At 46.0% G+C, this 18,324-nt stretch overlaps 2 protein-coding genes across 6 annotated transcripts in view; one reads left to right on the top strand and one right to left on the bottom strand.

The window, feature by feature from the left end:
- The window catches only part of LOC127606036 (formin-binding protein 1-like), a 29,142-nt gene extending 16,888 nt beyond the window's left edge, over window positions 1-12,254 (bottom strand). For all 5 annotated transcript variants that reach the window (XR_007963717.1, XM_052074029.1, XM_052074028.1 and 2 more), the window contains exon 1: window positions 12,112-12,254. Coding sequence is in view for 4 of the 5 variants with exons in the window: in XM_052074029.1 (XP_051929989.1) it covers window positions 12,112-12,135 (24 nt within the window). In the remaining variant the exon portion in view is untranslated. The remainder of the gene's footprint in view (window positions 1-12,111) is intronic.
- Window positions 12,255-13,189: 935 nt separating this feature from the next.
- On the top strand, window positions 13,190-18,214 carry LOC127605458 (biotin-dependent 3-methylcrotonyl-coenzyme A carboxylase beta1 subunit-like). Its single transcript, XM_052072952.1, has 12 exons — window positions 13,190-13,326; window positions 13,865-14,029; window positions 14,112-14,308; window positions 14,434-14,612; window positions 14,681-14,761; window positions 15,362-15,540; window positions 15,600-15,819; window positions 16,619-16,710; window positions 16,862-17,018; window positions 17,185-17,307; window positions 17,411-17,656; window positions 17,745-18,214. Exons 1-12 carry the CDS (start codon window positions 13,307-13,309, stop codon window positions 17,829-17,831), a joined length of 1,746 nt encoding a protein of 581 aa, XP_051928912.1. The 5' UTR covers window positions 13,190-13,306; the 3' UTR covers window positions 17,832-18,214.
- The last annotated feature ends 110 nt before the right edge of the window (window positions 18,215-18,324 follow it).

The following is an 18,324-nucleotide window of genomic DNA, read 5'->3' as shown; positions in this document are numbered from 1 at the left end:
CGCTGCCATTCCGACACGTGCCCTCATTGCGGGGGCCTCTCCGGTTTATTTTTGTCACGTTTCGGTATGAATTTGCTGCTAAAATGAAAACGACAAAAGCATCTGGCAAAACAGGTTCGTTAGAAATACGTCAATGGATTTTAATTATATGGCGGGCACCTTGAGTTTGGTGTATCGTTCATACTGTAGTTCAGAAAGTTTAAAAAAAAAGGATTAATTTTGGTGGCATTAAATTCCTCTTGCGACTGGTTTGCAGTTCATGCGAAACCTAATACCGGCACTAAATCTCCTCAAAGGCGGACGATGAGTATCCAGGTGACGTCACTCGACTGTATGTTACAGTGATGCGAGCGGCAGCACTTTGGACCAACTGGAGACGCTCAATGGAGGATTACAGTCATCCAGCCGCGATGTGACGAAGGCTTGAAGGACCGCCTCTCCGAGTTCTCGTAAAAAAGGGAGAAGCTTGACTTTAGCCAGCTGCCAGAGATTTAAAAAAGAAAGCTGGATTGGACAACAGCACCAATTTGCGGTCCAGTTTAAATCCATATTCAACCGATCAATATTGCAAAAGGCATTCGGTGTTGCCCTGTTACATCGAGTACATCAAGCATAACGTACAACTCTAATTACCGTTAGTCAGAGAAGTCCGATCCGATTAGCAGCCGCGCGCCCGTATGTACCGATGCTACATGCTAGCCCGTGTGAACGTTCCATTTTGGAGCCGCAACCTACTTTTACAAGCAATGGAGCCGCTCGGGTTGCGATTAGCCATCCAGACATCCTGTGCAATGCATTCCATGGGACGAGGCAACGTTAATTGGCACGGAATATGCTGCTGGGACAAAAGACTAATTGCCCACTGTTGCATTCCAGGGCAGATGCACAAACAGGGGCTTGTCTTTCCCTTTCTACTACATTCTTGGGAAGGTTGTTTCTATTCTGCGGTTGTTTCTAAGCCATGCTAAAAAGGGACGCACCGCTGGTTGGCAAACGTGTGCTACAAGATAAATAAATGATGACGGATCAATTCCTGGAAGCGGTGGAAATGATTTGTCTCGACACCCTTGCATGTACAGACCCGCCAAAAAAACACCCAACGTGGAGGAAGTGTGGTATTCATTACCATAAAAATACTGCGACTAAAATGAATCAGACCCCGGAGCACCGGAGTACTTCCATCCAGGACTTGTCATCGGTGAGTCAGGCGGATCAATTTAGATTGAAGAGTGCGTTCAAAACCATGACGCAGAGTTCGGCTTGAGTCACTTGTCATGAAAAGCTATTTGGCTCCGCTATCCCGCGCGGTAGCAAACCTTTGCGGAGGTAGAGAATGTCGCCCTTTCGTCGGGGTTGGGGTTGTATAACCCCTGGCAAAAAAAAAAAAAAGATGGAAGCATCATGTTCCACAAAACAATTTCAAGTCGCAACGCCTAGCTTGAAGAAACGCTAACAAAAAAATAAGGACTTCAGGAAACATTCTTCTCCTCAGTTGCCCCTCCCACTATCCAACTGCCCTGTGTCAACCGTCGAGAACTTCAAGTTCCTGGGAATCACAGTCTCCCAGGACATGAAGTGGGAAGTCAACACCATCTCCATCCTGAAAAGGGCCCAGCAGCGGATGTACTTCCTGAGGCTGCCACAGGAGGTGCTACGACAGTTCTACACAGCAGTCATCGAATCAATCCTGTGTTCTTCCATCACGGTCTGGTTTGGGGCCGCCACAAAAAAGGACAAAATCCGACTTCAACGGACAGTTAGGACGGCAGAAAAAATCGTTGGCACCGCCCTACCCACTCTTGAGGACTTGCACACTGCAAGAATCAAGACAAGGGCACGGAAAATCCTCCTGGATCCCCCGCACCCTGCCCACCACCTTTTTCAGCCACTCCCCTCAGGCAGACGCTACAGATCCATGCGCACCAAATCCAGTAGACACTTAAACAGCTTCTTCCCTCTAGCCATTAACTCCTTAAACAGTCACTGACATAGTCACTCTTCTTGCACCACAAAATGGTACTACAAAACTACTGGTTACTCTAAAATGGTTCATTTAAGGTTCAATGTTTTTGTTATCATATCTTATACTTGGCCAATAAAGATGATTCTGATTCTGAAAAAAATAAGGAAGAAAATTGTCATAGTCACAATTTATTATTATTATTTTTTTTTTTTTAGAACACATTGTGTAACAATGTCTCTGTACAGACAACACCAAGCTGACTTTTCTATTTCTAATTTGCCCTAAATGCGATGTAGCTGTTGTTTTCTGGCCGAGCACACGTGATGTTTGCACTTTAGTGCCCACCTGTGTGGAGCTGGCTGTGTTGATCTGAAAACAAGGCGTGTTGGGGCGCAACGTCGTCCAAGTCTTATACTGCCGCGCCGCAACGCACGTAGGCCACTGGCCAATAATAACCTGGTAGACTTGAATGGTAACGGTAGCGAAAAACATGGAGCTATCAATCACAACTCACTCTGTGTTCCAAACGAGGACGATAGTGAAGGCAAAGCAAAATATGTAGAAGAGCGGTAGAATACGGGTGCTTATGTTATCGCTTTTTTTTTTTTTTTTGGATCAGTATGATGGAACGATGCAACAGATCCCATGACTTTCACACCAAAACGTCACATGATAGATCACACACACCGCAACAGCGACACAAACAAATTAATAAATGCTCACCGGAAGCGCATTCATTCATAACTTAGATGAAATGACCGTGACAAACCTCGTCATGGTCTACAGACATAAAAATTAAGGACTTTTTTGGACTTTTTAGACTTTAGTCCCCAAAACGAAATTCACTATCTGGAAAGGAGAACACGTTGTGTCACGCGAGCACGTCAGGTTTCAGAGCAACCTGATCCGTCATGACACTTGTTATGCTGCCGTCACGGTTTACGTCGACAACCCGACGGACTGGTTTGTCTCAACTCAGACAAGCTGCGGAATCAGACAGCTGAGGTGCAAAAGAACAACTTTCTGAGACTTCCGAGCCCCCAAAAATTTTTGCATCGCTCGATTTTCATTTGCGTGCATGGATTTTTGCAAATGTCAAAGAAAAACATTTGATTTTCTCTTTCCGAATCCCAGGCTTCCACCAAATCTGTCGGGGTTGCGCTCGTGGATTTTTCCACGAGCGCAATTTCAAAGCCACAACAAGAAACGAGTGCTTTTATTTTAGTCTACCGATACATGTAGGCCGGGAAATTTGCGCTTCAATATCAACTTGATATATTTGAGGGCCGCATTCATAAAAATGTAAGGATGCTCTATCAAATTTCGACTTTAATTCTTTAAACGCGCGAAAATCAGTCAAGCGAGCAATGATATATTGAGAACATTTTCTAGTTACTTTGGAAAACTGTTACAGAGCAGATTTCCAAATTGCTTGGGATTTTTAAAAAAAGATTTTAGGGTGGCCGACGGGCCTTGATCTCACTGGACGAGATCCACCCCCCCTTTCCCCCCCCTGCACCGAACAGTAGCCGAATCCCATTTCCGATATTCCGAAGCAAAACAAGAACAAAGTGTAGCCGAGGGGCCATTTTTTAAAAAAAGTTACGTGAGAATGAGTCATGTCATTTATGCTTCTAAAATTGAATTGTCTTCTTCACATTTAGAAAAGCTGTTCAGAATTGTGAAACAATTTATGAGTCGCAGTGGCACTTCATTACTTTCTCAACACCGTGCTTTCTCAGTCTGCCAACTCCACCCTCTTTTTTTTAATTTTTTTATAACTAGTGTTGCAGGCTGTGTCAAATGTCATTTTTAATATATGCTGCGGGCCACTGAAAACCGGATGGCAGGCCCTAGTTTGGACATGGCCGCTCTTCATGGTGGCCACCATCTACTCTATTGACCTCTGCAGACCTTCGAGAAAAAGAATCAATCAAAAGGTTTCTAACCACGCATCCCAAATGAAAAACGTGAACGGCTTCACGTATGACATCCTGGAAGATTTCCAGACAAAGCGCCATTTGTCACGAGAAACAACTCCCAAGCGAGACGGTGTCATGACACGCCGTACTACAACTAAGTCGCATCGTAAAAGGGGCGTGAGCAACGTGGCTGGCGGCAAAAGGCAAAAGTGAAAGTTGGAATACAAAATACGAGCGATGGGGAAATAAAAACAACATTCCTCTTGCAGAACTTGATTTTTAGTAACGACGTAACTGCTTTCAAAACACGCAATAGGAAAAAAAAAAAAGAAAAAGAGAAAAGGCGCAGCTAAATACTTTAGCTGGAACAGTTTAAAAATACGTTTATGGGAGAACTTGACCCGGCGGATTTATGAGTCGTTAAGTCCATCCATCCATCCATTTTCCGAACCGCTTGATCCTCACTAGGGTCGCGGGGGGGTGCAGGAGCCCATCCCAGCCGTCTTCGGGCAGTAGGCGGGGGACACCCTGAATCGGTTGCCAGCCAATCGCAGGGCACACAGAAACGAACAACCATCCACGCCCACACTCACACCGAGGGACAATTTAGAGCGTCCAATCAGCCTGCCACGCATGTTTTTGGAATGTGGGAGGAAACCGGAGCACCCGGAGAAAACCCACGCAGGCCCGGGGAGAACATGCAAACTCCACACAGGGAGGCCGGAGCTGGAATCGAACCTGGTACCTCTGCACTGTGAAGCCGACGTGCTAACCACTGGACTACCGGGCCGCCCTAGAGTTGTTAAGTCCTGAGTGGCAAATGAAGGGAAGTGGAATGTGAGACTTTTTCATCCTTCACTCATTGAGACTTGCAGTGTCGTACCCGAACGGAAAGCCGTACGGGTATCACACAAGGAGCAGAGCAGCTCGTTTGTGCAGCAAAAAGAAGTTAGCACAACAGTTGCATCTTGACAGGCGGTGCCAGAATCTACAAAGCGCTGCCAAAATTCATTTGTGGCAGTCCAACACGGTTAAAATAAATACCGTTTTAGTCCGATGACATCATTAATCGGATCAGCGTAGTTCCATTTCTAAACATCATCCGTTACTAATAAAAACATCAGTCAAGATCATTTCTGCAAATTTGTTCTTTCAGAAGCGCGTACCAAACTGGCAGCCCTGCGCGTTATTCCGTACAAAGACGTAGTTGGCCGGTGGACTTCTCTTCCCAGAGATGCGATGCCTGGCAGCTTCACCCCCCCCTACGGACGCCGACAGTGGAGACTACGCTCAAGCGCTGACTCGGTGCTACAATGTGTAATTCACGGACAGGTTACCAGGGTAACCAGAAGACCGCTATGCCGGCAGCTAGTTAGTGTGTAAATGAGCAGCGCAGATTTAAGGGCAACACAGTTTTACGAGGCCTTGAGACTCTACTTGCCAAACGCAGAGACCCTGGGAAAAGTCGTGAGGTGTAAGAATCGACGTATTCTCATATACAAAAGGCTTCAACAACACGAGAGAGGGGAGAAGTGGGGGCCGGGGGGGGGGGCTGACCTAGTTAAACTTGTCTCGTGTGTATATACGTTCTCTGCACCGAGAGTTATTCGTGGTGCAAGTGCGCATTGCTGCAAATACCAACAAAAACTTACTGTCACACATGCATTACCGCGACGGAAAAATGCACAGCGAATTGATCGTACATGCTGATAAGGTAACATCATGGCGGGGGGGTTTGTTGTGCCTGCACACAAGACAGCGGAAAGCAAGAACGGAGACAGATTCGTAACTTGGCCCAGCGGGGGTTGACCTTATTGGGGAAAAACTAAAAAGGAGTTCCTGAATTATTTTCTTCATAACACTGCTGGACAGCTGCAGAATGTGAGACGACACAAAATGTAGCAAAAGATGGTGAACAATGTAAAGAAGAGCCACCGGGACCAAGCAGCATCACATCTGTCTTCTTTTCATTGAAATTCGAGAAATTTGGTGCCATCCAGGTCTCGATCTTCTCCAGAAGAAGTCCAAAGTGGCCTCAATGAGAAAGACCTGACAGTCACCCGCAGAGCAGTGGAAGGAAATACCAAGTTTCTTGAAGATGGGACGCAATGGAAGCAGATACAGTGAGAACGGGAGAGGGCCCAGAATTGAGCCCTGTGGAACACCCCACAAAGGTGGAGCAGTCCGTGACTCAGAACAAACAAAAGATTCTGTCGGCGAAATAGGATCTAAACCACCCGAGAGCAATCTGGAGCTCCGAAACAGTCTGGCCTGGCTGCTTTGAGTCAGATTGCAAGAGAGATTTTCAGTGCACCCCCGGTTGAAAACTTAATTGGGTCACCCAAAAGAGATGAAATAATGTCTAAACCCATGCTTGAAAACAGGACTGAAAAAAAAATGACAACAGCCAGCAGGGAGTATAATAACTACGTTTCACAGCTGGGAACAGCAGAAAAAATTCCCATTTTCCAATTTTCCGCTCCTAAAAGCCAACATTTCGACCCACGGGCTGATGAAATGGCAGACTTTTGAACAGATGACTTCCAAAAGTGACTGCAGTCAAGCCAGTGAAGCACAGCTGCAGGTCTGACTGCAGCTCTGCATCATGCCAAGTCATGACTGCGAGAGGTCTGGAAGTGTTCCTGTCTCCAGTGAGTCAGGTTTCACTTCCTGGAAAGAAATGATTCAAACACTGCCGATAAAAGGAAGACGGGATTCGGTGTACTTGTGGATGGTATGAGGAAACTCACACTGAGAATCGAAGAACAAACGTAACATCAGGTGAGGATCTTTTTTACACTTCCGGCAGTTGCTTCATCTCATATTAGCAAAAAGTGGTCCATGTGCAACACTGAGCCAAGCTAGCGTGACAGAATTAATTTCACCCACAATAGCCGAAATGTGGCCTAGTCTCGCAACTCTACTCCACTGTATTTCTCAAGCGCTTGAAAACAAGCACCGCTGTATACAAAGTACTGCACATGGTCCCTCTGTACCTCTAATAGTGTCCAGTCCGCAGACCTGAGGCGCCGGATCTCAGAGGTGGGACGAGGCCATTTCAAGATTTGAGAACAAATCATAGAATTTTTAAAAGAAGTCAGCGAAGGCATGCTAGATTTGGAGTAATGTGCTCCCTCTTACAAGTAGCAGTCAAGAGGCGAGCGGCAGCATTTTGGACCAACTGGAGACGCTTAATGGAGGATCGGCTAACTCCAAAGTGAAGTGCATGACAGTCATCCAGACAGTTCGACAAGGGCATGAATGGCGGTTTCAAAGTGCTCTTGGGAAAGCCTCCGATGAAAAAAAAGATGGATTTAAAATCACTGTCCAATTTAAGACCCAAGAATCGAGACCGTGGGCTGAAGGGCCCAAGTCTCCTGGTCAAAAGCGGTCAGAAAAAAATGTGTTGAAGAATAATTTTACATTGGAAACTGCAGTTGTTTGAAAAGTGTCTAAATACGGGCAGCTGCCAAACAGCTGCAAGGGTCCAGATGTAAGCCCAGGAGGAAACCAAAACAAAAATAACATGCGGCAAGTTTAAAATATTTGCAATGCCTTGACCTGCAACATAACAGGAGCGTAAAAACAAAAAAAAAACACTAATCAGTGGAAAATGAACAAAAATAACTTGATTACTTGGAACCCCTGCGTGGAAAACGAGTGGATTTGCAACAGGATTCAACTCTGAAGCAGCTGGCCAGAAAGGAAAAAAAAATCAAACATGGAGCCCTTTTTTTTTTTTTTTTACAAAATAAAGCTGCATCTCAAAAATTCATTCATTCATTCATTTTCCGTACCGCTTGATCCTCACGAGGGTCGCAGGGGGTGCTGGAGCCTATCCCAGCTGTCTCTGGGCAGTAGGCGGGGGACACCCTGAATCGGTTGCCAGCCAATCACAGGGCACACAGAGACGAACAACCATTCGCACTCGCAATCACACTCACACCGAGGGACAATTTAGAGTGTTCAATCAGCCTGCCACGCATGTTTTTGGAATGTGGGGGGAAACCGGAGCACCCGGAGAAAACCCACGCATGACCCGGGGAGAACATGCAAACTCCACACAGGGAGGCCGGAGCTGGAATCGAACCCGGTACCTCTGAACTGTGAAGCCGACGTGCTAACCACTGGACTGCCGGGCCGCCCATCTCAAAAATGTCATTTGTAAACCCTACTCTCATCACTTTTTTTTCCGCTTCCCATCGTCCTCACTCACCATCATCCTCATCATCATCCTGTCGCTCGGACGGCATTTTATCACAGTCTAATTAAGTCTGACGACCATCCTCACACACACACACACACACACACTAACATGGCCTTCTTATAACTTTTCACACATTCATCACTGAAGCCGTCCCTCGCAGATATTGACCCCAAGTTGATCTCCGCATTCAAATATGATCTCCTGATTGTGGGTAACGGTCGCATTTTCCGTTGCGGTGAGAACACGCGAAACGTGATCAATAAAAGCCCCTTTTTGGAGACGTACAGACAATTTGTTGATGACCAATGTCAAATAAAAACAACAGATGTTTTGGTAGGTGTCCAAATTGTTCTTTTTGTTTTATTTATCATCCATCGTATGGATCGTGGCTGCAAATGTCGCTAGCCACGGTGGGATACAATAAGAGGCCCGAGGCGTCGTGAAATATTGAAGCTTTTCGGGTATCAAATGTTTTTCCACACTGACTGTGCACAGGCTGCCATCTGAAATATGAGGATGAAAACATGTTCCATTGCTTCACAGCATGTGTGAGAGTCCAAAAGGCTGTTTTCAACTAATCAGCTGACGGACGTAAAAAAAATAATAATAAAATCAAAATCAAAAGTCCGGTCAACCAGTAAAAGGTTGTAGCCTCTGCGCTACTTTGCCACCCTCTCCCACTCGGCAGAGTAGACCAACCTGCTAGTCTCTCATCCCTAAACCAGACTCGGCTGCTCTGCTTGTCCTTGACAAATCTGAGTCCGACACACAGAACAAAGCGCCGCGTGGCAGCATCCAAGCGCTCGTGCGAGGACGCGCGCGCTCTCTACATACAACGGCTAATAGGATGCTCTTCGCTCACTTTGTAACGTCTTCCGGGACTGCGACGCAAAGAGCAAGGGTGGCCATAAATGGAAAAAAAAAAAAGATGAAAGAAAGGCTTGTGTCACTGATTAGTCACCGTTTAAGATGATCGCGTGGCTCACAATTTGATACACACTCACACACACAGACATTAGCATTTATTTTATCATGGCTGTTTTAAAGATTCATGGTTCAACATTAACAGCGGCCCGATAGCCCGGGACCATTACGTGACAGTTCGGTGCCCCCAAAATTCATCGATGCTGTCCCGACGGGCAAGTACAGATGTCTTACTTCTTACATAAATAAAAATGTTTGTGTGCTTAAAAAAAATTATTTGTCAATATTTTGAGTTTTGTCCTTATAAATTATCAATGATCAGTGATCTATTCACCGCAGTACAAAACTTTTTTTTTCAATCAACTCAACTCTGTATTTATACATTTGTACATATGTACATACATACATACATACAGTATGTGCCGATACATATATGTACATATCTGTAATAAATAAAACAATAATTTTATCGCTCTTTTCAATCTCAAATACGTTGAATTTTTGAATCTGTTCGAACGCATCACTAAACAGACAGCGCCAGTGAAGTGCTCGGCAGCCAATCAGGGTGAATGTTGACAGCCAACGCATTAATCTCATCAGAGGATTATGATGGTCGCTCAGTCTGCGTGTCCACTCGGACGATCGTCGTGCGCTTTGTTTACTGGTACTCTGAGACACAGACCGACACTGGAAAATTAGGTTTGAGAGAACATTACGCTAGTAAATTTGGTTTTATTGAATTGAAGGATTTCCTTTATCTGTTTGATCTGGTTTCTGTTTTTATTTCTTCATTTACAACTGTGGCACCCATTCAAAAAATGGACAACGATATCTTTGGGCTTGCTTAAATTTCCCATAAATCTGTGGGATTTTACAACGTGAGTTCTTAAGGACCTGGCGTAAATGTCATGTAAATGTAAAATTTTTATGTCCGTTTTCAACTGTAGCACCCATTCAAAAAAATAGACAACGATATCTTTGGGCTTGCTTAAATTTCCCATAAATCTGTGGGATTTTACAACGCGAGTTCTTAAGGACCTGGCGTAAATGTCACGTAAATGTAAAATTTTTATGTCCGTTTTCAACTGTAGCACCCATTCAAAAAAAATAGACAACGATATCTTTGGGCTTGCTTAAATTTCCCATGAATCTGTGGGATTTTACAACGTGAGTTCTTAAGGACCTGGCGTAAATGTCACGTAAATGTAACATTTTTATGTCCGTTTTCAACTGTAGCACCCATTCAAAAAAATAGACAACGATATCTTTGGGCTTGCTTAAATTTCCCATAAATCTGTGGGATTTTACAACGCGAGTTCTTAAGGACCTGGCGTAAATGTCACGTAAATGTAAAAATTTTATGTCCGGTATGCAGCTTGGATGCCTCATTCAATTACTGCAAAATGACAGCAGCAGCAACTGCAACATAAGTATTCGTTGAAAATAAGCATTTGGTGTCTTGGCCAATAGTTGAAAGGACCCCTTAAAAAGGTGCAAAAGGCTCCGCTCGCTGATCTCATTCACACCTCGCACGTTTGATGCCATAGTTGGGGTCCGTGTGAAGAAGGCATTGAGGCCTCTCACACCAGCGCGCCTTGTTCACTCCGCTTCGAAATCACAAGCAACGTGCCAGCCTGTTGTCTTCGCTAGCATTTTTTTTATGGGACATTAGGGGCTGAGCAAAACAACAATTAGCCTATTTTGAACTGCGGTTCATAACCGCGGAGTTGATCCCAGCGCCGTGAATTACTCCTGCTTCCTGACGACTATCGAGGTGCCCTTGAGCAAAACTCTGACGCCACCTCCCTCAGATGGGGAGGTGCAGAACTACCGCGCAGACTTTTCAGTCTGACGTCTCTCCTGGCACGCTTGCGTTTGTGACCTGCTTCTCTGCGGCGTGCAATGTAAATATACAACACAGTGGAAGCGGAATTTGCCCACAAGTGTATAATAACAGGGTCGTAACAAGCCTTTTCAGTTGGCGGGCCATCATGAGTCATGTTGTGGTGGCCCGACCAGAATTGGTACTGGCCCCTGTATGTATATGATAAAATATGATACATTTCAATGATGACTTCATATTCAGTGTCTTTACATTGTATTATTAAAACATTGATAAAAAATATTACTTCTGTGTAGTTACATTTGTATTGCTCTATTTTGGTCAAGCCATTCCTGACAGAAGAACCTGAAAAATATATATATTATCTGAAGAAAAAAAACGATGAAGAAAACCCCTACCTCTCAATAAAAGGATCACTGATAGAGGATCATTTACATTGATAAAACTCAAAATTGTAACCAATAAATATATGTGGCCATGGGGCCACTGTTCATGACGAACATAAAATCGTAAAAACAACGATAAATTAAATATATAAGTAGCACAGCAGTTTTACAGGTAAAACAAGAATGAGAAATAAGAAATATTGTATTTCACCCAGACACTCACAAATGAGTCATGCCCATGAATGTAAAGTAACCTACATTTATTGGCGCATTTGGAGTCCAAATTGTTTTGCTACTCAGAGTCAGATCAGACTCAGAGGTCTACGATAAGTAGGAACTAACAGTACGACTTGGCAAGTTAAAAAACAATTAACTTTGATTTCGCTTAAGATGATCATTTGAGGGGCAATGCATTGGAAGGGCGCTCGGTGTCTTCTCAATTCTTGTCCGCCCTGCTCCGAGCAAACCCTGTCAGCTTCCTTCCAAACTGGGTGTGACACCCCCCCAAAAAAAATCTAGCTCAAGATCCGACTTGCCGGGCAGCAGATTGCATTGAACGGGGCCAAACAACAGAAAAGTGCTGCTACGTGCACCCTCGTCGGAGGAGGAGGCGGCGGCGGCGGAGAAGGCGTGCAGTCTGGAGACCTGCCTATTGTCCGCCGCCGCTGTCACAGGCGGTGAGGTGCGCCAAGGGTTAGCTTTAGCATTAGCCACTCGTCTAGCCTGAGCGATACACGAAGCTTAATTTAAAAAAAAGGGTAACGCGGTACCTTTCTTCCTTTCTACATCCGCTCCCCGAGTTCAACAACACGAGAGACACACGCGGACCACTTCCAAAGTGGTATGACAGAGTTCAGAAGACTTACCCAGAGCTCCGTTCCCCAACTCATGGCGGATTGCCCCTTGCGAGTTGGCCGGGATCAGACGGCTTTTTCCCCCGACTCGGGTTCTCCTCAAACTGCTGCCAAAGGCGAGACCGACTACAAACTGTCTGCTCGCACTCGCACGCGCACGCTCCTCCCCCTCCCCCTCCTCCTCTTCCTCTTCCTCTTCCTCCTCCTCCCGCTGCTGCTCTCCGCCCTGCGCAAACCTCAAACCTGGGGACACTCCTCGAAAACAAATGACGTTCCTCTTCATCCATGACAAGAGTTAATTACCATCCTGAAACGAAGCCGTCTTCGCGTGGCTTTATCAACAGTATTACAACCTTCATCTTAAAAAAATAAAAAAAGAACACGAACCGCTCATATTCGTATTTACAATTCTTCATATATTATACTGTGAGAGGTGTTAAACAATTATTTACAACTATCAAATCGACTCGAACGTATTCCAACGCTCACCCAATAAACCTGTATCCTTTGTTCAAATGTGAATAGGTGGCGCCCTCTTGTGGCCATTATGAAACAGATTCGCTTTTGCTTCCAACCGAGCACACTTCGCTACGACACCAGAGTCGCTAATATATGTTTTTAAGCTTTAATGCCTCTTTACTTGTTTTGCCTCCATAATGTTTGAAGCTAACATCAGCTGATGACATAAGTGTAATCATATTGTGTGTGTGGTGTAATTGTGTACAGCATGACGATAGAGTCGCGGGGTGACTACGTCATGAGTGTGCGCCGAGAGCGGGAGACAAGAGAGTGACTAGAGAGAGAATACACGCTTCGGGAAAGCTCAATAAAGTTATCCACATTAATACGACAGTTGGACTCACGTGTGCCTGACTTGATAACACGACAGTGTGCATGTGTGTGTGTGGTGGGGGGGGGGCGTTGTTACTACCGTACCAACTTTGTATTACTTTACTGCTAATACCTCTAGTGGGTCTTTCTACAGCCAACACAGGGAGCGAAGCGCTTCCAAAATGAAGCGAGGCGAAAATAGATTGCTTTATCAACTCCTTTCCTCTAGATGGCAGTAAACGCACACGGTTGTCAATGAAGAGTAAATAACATCGGGAAAAAGAAAGAAACGGACCTTGCAAGAATCGCTGGTTATGTTTTTGCGCTCCGCTTTTCTTTCGCCGTCCAGTTTTTAGCTGCAGTGCCACCAGTAGACATGTACCGCTTCATTGCAAGGTAACAACTGTCATCAACATCAACAACCCTCAAGGTGTCGTTTGAGCACACAACGAGAAGCCATATAATACGACCTTTGGCATACATTTCTCTCGCGCTCGAGTATTAAGCACCGATGCTTGTAATAAAACAACGACTACGCTTATTATGAAGCGTATATGCGTATTTGGTTTACGAGTTCCAAAATTGATCAAACTTTTGTTTGCATTGCGTAAACACGAATATGCATATAACGCCTGCTTGTGCCAATGCAAACATACCGTAGTGCCGATAAGTTTATAGTACATAATACACGTTTACACAAATAGAAATACTACACACTCTTCCGAAAACGTCAAAATAAAGAGGAAAATGCCCTTTAATAAATCAATAAAGACTCACCATTCTGCATGAGAGAGGAGGAGCTGTACAGGTGAAGATAAAAAATAATATCGTCTCAAGCACCACATTCTACAGTCCAATAGTTCAACGTAGGATTTTTTTTTCCCAACTCCAATTGTTCCAGATTTGACAAACTGAAATGTGTTTTGTGGTGCAGGAAGGCAGCGCAGCATCCTCGGCGTTTGGTCCAACAAATGAGCACTGCGACCCGAGAGAGGAGAGCTCGGCGTAGCGCCTTGCCAGTGTTGGAGTCGCCCCTCCTGGACATCCACAAGCACGTTTACGAAGCTAACCTTCGAAACAGCAACGACTGCTGCAGCAAGTGAGGGGACTACTTTTGGACTCAATTAATCAATTAAGTTGACATCAGCTCCACTTCATCGCATTCTCGAAATGATTTCCAGGTATGCGGAGCTGAACGAGAAGGTGACGAAAGGAGGGGGTGACAGTGCCATTGCGAGACACACTCAGAGGAACGGCAAGTTGTTGGTTAAGGATCGATTGCGCTTGCTATTGGACGATGAGGACTTCCTTGAGCTGTCGCGCTTTGCGGGTCTGGGTCTGCCGTACGGAGATATTCCCTCAGCCGGCTGCCTGACGGGTCAGAAAGCACTAAGTGGAGGAGTAGTTTTGCTACTAGCATCAACATCTGGCTACTCCGCAACAATCGTTCACTATGCCGCCCCAACTTTGCGTATGTTGAATGTACATACAATGTACGCACAGGGGTTGGAAGGATCAACGGCCTGTGGTGTGTGTTCATCGCCAACGACGCCACAGTGAAGGGCGGAACGGCTTATCCAATCACAGTCAAGAAGCAACTGCGAGCACAAGAGGTGGCGATTCAGAATCGCCTGCCCTGCGTCTACCTGGTTGACTCCGGAGGAGCTTTCCTGCCACTCCAGGTAACTTATTCACGCGCTGTCCTTTTTGCCGAGTTTTGGACTCACGCTCCTGGTAAATCCATCCACAGTCCGAGATCTTTCCTGATAAGAACCAGGGAGGGAGGACGTTTTATAACGAAGCAGTCATGTCTGCTATGAAGATTCCGCAGGTAAGCTCATCTCAACTTTATAGGACGTCAACATCATAAAAGGATGTGAGCAAAAAAAAAGTTACGTTTTAGTTAATTAATTTAATTATTAATTATTTTAGTTAATTGATTTAATTAATATTAGTATGGGCGGCCCGGTAGTCCAGTGGTTAGCACGTGGGCTTCACAGTGCAGAGGTACCGGGTTCGATTCCAGCTCCGGCCTCCCTGTGTGGAGTTTGCATGTTCTCCCCGGGCCTGCGTGGGTTTTCTCCGGGTGCTCCGGTTTCCTCCCACATTCCAAAAATATGCGTGGCAGGCTGATTGAACACTCTAAATTGTCCCTAGGTGTGAGTGTGAGCGTGAATGGTTGTTCGTCTCTGTGTGCCCTGCGATTGGCTGGCAACCGATTCAGGGTGTCCCCCGCCTACTGCCCGAAGACAGCTGGGATAGGCTCCAGCACCCCCCGCGACCCTAGTGAGGATCAATCGGTTAGGAAGATGAATGAATGAATAATATTAGTATTGGGATCATTTGTTTATTTAAATGTCATCAGTGTCACAATTAGACCGGTGGTCCCCAACCTTTGTTGTGTCACGGACCAGTAGTCCCCATGATAAAGGTGTCGGTGGTGTGCGGTTCGTGCACAGCGGGCGGAGCTTACATCCCCACCATGGCGGAGGAGACGGTGATGGTGCACCGGATCGGGACCATGTTCCTGGGAGGACCGCCGCTGGTCAAGGCGGCCACTGGGGAGGAAGTCACGCCCGAGGAGCTCGGGGGAGCCAGGCTTCATGCTGAGTTACGCTCACAAAATCCTCACCGTGCCGCGAGCAGAAGTCTGATTGATCCGCTTTCAGGGTGAGCGGCTGTGTGGATCATTTTGCCTGGGAAGAGGAGGAGGCCTTGGAGTACACCCGAAACATCATTTCCACCCTCAATTTCACGCTGCCTGCGCACGAGGAGGACAAGGAGGAGACGACGCGCAAGAGGAAAGAAGACGAGAAGCCACTTTACAGTTCGGAGGAGCTACTTGGCCTTGCCCCCAAAAGTTACAACTACAGTCTGGACGTTAAAATGGTACGTCAAGCACAAGCGCTTGAGGATTTCCCAGGCCAAAAAAATGAATTCACGTCTCACAAAGTGGTCCCCAACCTTTTTTTGTGTCGCAGCAGGCGCTTGTCTCAACCGTACGCGCTGTTCATGGGACGACAACATTTATTTTTTTTCTCCATTGCTTTTTATCCGCCATTTTTAAAGCACCGCGACTGACAACCATGATAATTATCGAGTCATTCAACACGCTCATTCATTTCCAACTGTGTTGTTCTACTGCTGTACAAGAAGTGTAGGATCAAATAAAAGAAGACAGTGAACTAATAATAAATAGACCGACAGGAATAATCAATCAATATTAGAATGAATCATCCGGCGTTAGCATCGTTGCTACTTACAAATGTGCCGGATCAAAAGACGACACGATGGATTGCCGCTTTCATCCGGTGACTGGCGGCTAGCTAGCTATTAGCGACGAAACGGCTCATGTTTACGTCAGCAAACTCTGCTAGCTTTTTTCGCGACTTGTTCAAATGATTCAATAGGTTTCTTGTCTTGCCTTGTTTTTGACAACTTAGCACGCGCAAAGCGCTATCTCCTCCACGTCGCGCCGGGACGAAACGTCTCTCGTCGAACTAGCTTCGTCATGGCTGCTCGTTAGCTGCGCGTTTCGCCGTACCTTTCATCAATTTGGTACTGTTCGATCTTCTTTCCCTTATTGGCGGATTCTCTTGATTTCGCGAACATGTAAACCAACGTTCCTGCTCGCGGCTCTGCAGGTTTAAAGTATTAGCCACGCTGATGGACGGCATTGTTTCTCCAGGTTATAAGTCGACTGACGGACGGCAGCCGCTTCCAGGAGTTTAAGGCTCTCTTTGGAACCACGCTCGTCACCGGCTTTGCTAAGATTCACGGGTATTCAAATGAAACACACACAAGTTTGGACTCATTAAGCCCTTTTTGTTTTTTAATTCAGTTAGTTGTATAGATTGATTTTTGTCTATATTCCACCAGTGCGGTGGCTGTATGCGGTGTGTTAAGTTCTTTTCTGTGTTTCTGACCTCAGTCACTTGGTAGGAATCGTGGCCAACAATGGAGAGCTGACATATCAGGCGGCCTTGAAAGGCGGCCATTTTGTTCAACTGTGCGACCAAAGAGACACCCCGCTCCTCTTCCTGCAGAACACTGCGCCTTCGGCCGCTCTCACTCTGTCGGTGGCACAGGTACGCACAGGCCTACTACAAAGGTTTAGCGCTAATGAAAAAAAAATCATTTCGCTCGCCCATGGAATGAAACTGCGTCATGTTGTGGTCGCGTCCTGACAAAATGATCAAAATGGCAGTCCGGCAAAACAAACGGTCACGTCGTTTCCGTCTTGGTTGTTTTTAGGCCGAGATGAACGGCAACCGATTGAAGGCTCAAGCTTCAATGATGGCAGCTGTGGCGTGCGCCTCCGTGCCCAAAATCACCGTGGTGATAGGCGGTTCCCACGGCGCCGACAGCTACGCCATGGTAAGACGCCCGCCGTCCGTGGTGGTCTTGTATCATTTTGTGGTTGTATTTTTCGAGGACTACGTTTTCAAATGACCGATTCACCCCCACCCGTTGTCTCCAGTGTGGGCGGTCTTTTGACCCAAACTTCCTGTTCCTGTGGCCCAACGCCAGAGTGTCCATGACGGCCGCAGGTCACGTGGGCCTTCTGCTTCACCCCGACGACGAGCAGCAGCAGGAAGAGGAGCCGGCGGACAGAAACGAGACGGAGCGCAATCTCAACAGGACGTTGGAGGAGGAGAGCTCGGCTTTTTTCTCCTCTGGACGGCTTTGGGACGACGGAGTCATTCTTCCTCAGGACACTCGACGAGTAAAGTCCCGCATGCATTTTTTGCTATCTGGCGGCACGCTTTGGCCTGGGTTTATTAATTGACGTGAACGTGTGTGTGCATCTGCAGGTTCTTCGAGACTGCCTGGACGTCATTAAACAGCAGCGTTATCAACCGTCAACAGAGAAATCGCAATCGGCACTTCTGCGGCTGTAAGAAACGTCCGTGTCGCACTCGTCTACGTCGGACAGCCTGCCCGTTGATCGCTTTTTATTAATATGTAAATAATTTGAAATTGAACGACTTATTTAACGTGATTCTTTCTTGTGAACAAGTGCCTCAACGCGGCACGTCTTACAGCAGATGATATCGTTGGCTGTTTGCCCATCGGACAGAAATCCAACCAAACGCAAAAACGGACTTCTCCTTTGTGCAAGTCGGACGTTTCCGGCCTCCGGTGGTGACATAAAATAGTTTCTGCAACTTCTCCAGTTGCAGCCGTCCACCCGTGGGAGCCGAAGTCAAACCAGTGGAGCACCTGCGCCATGAATGCGATGCTGTCATTTTTACAGGTGTCACATTTTGGAAGTGAGTTTATATTGTAAATAAAATGCACTGTAACACATAAATGGAGAAACAGTTTAAACTACTTTCAATCCTATTGGAATAGCATTTAAGTGAAGGCTATTTTCATTTTAGGACAGTAAAG

The sequence above is a fragment of the Hippocampus zosterae genome, chromosome 8 (genome assembly GCF_025434085.1).
Source record: "Hippocampus zosterae strain Florida chromosome 8, ASM2543408v3, whole genome shotgun sequence".
Lineage (NCBI taxonomy): Eukaryota > Metazoa > Chordata > Actinopteri > Syngnathiformes > Syngnathidae > Hippocampus > Hippocampus zosterae.
Note: the sequence above shows the minus strand (reverse complement) of the source record. Positions and strands in the feature narration are given on the sequence as shown.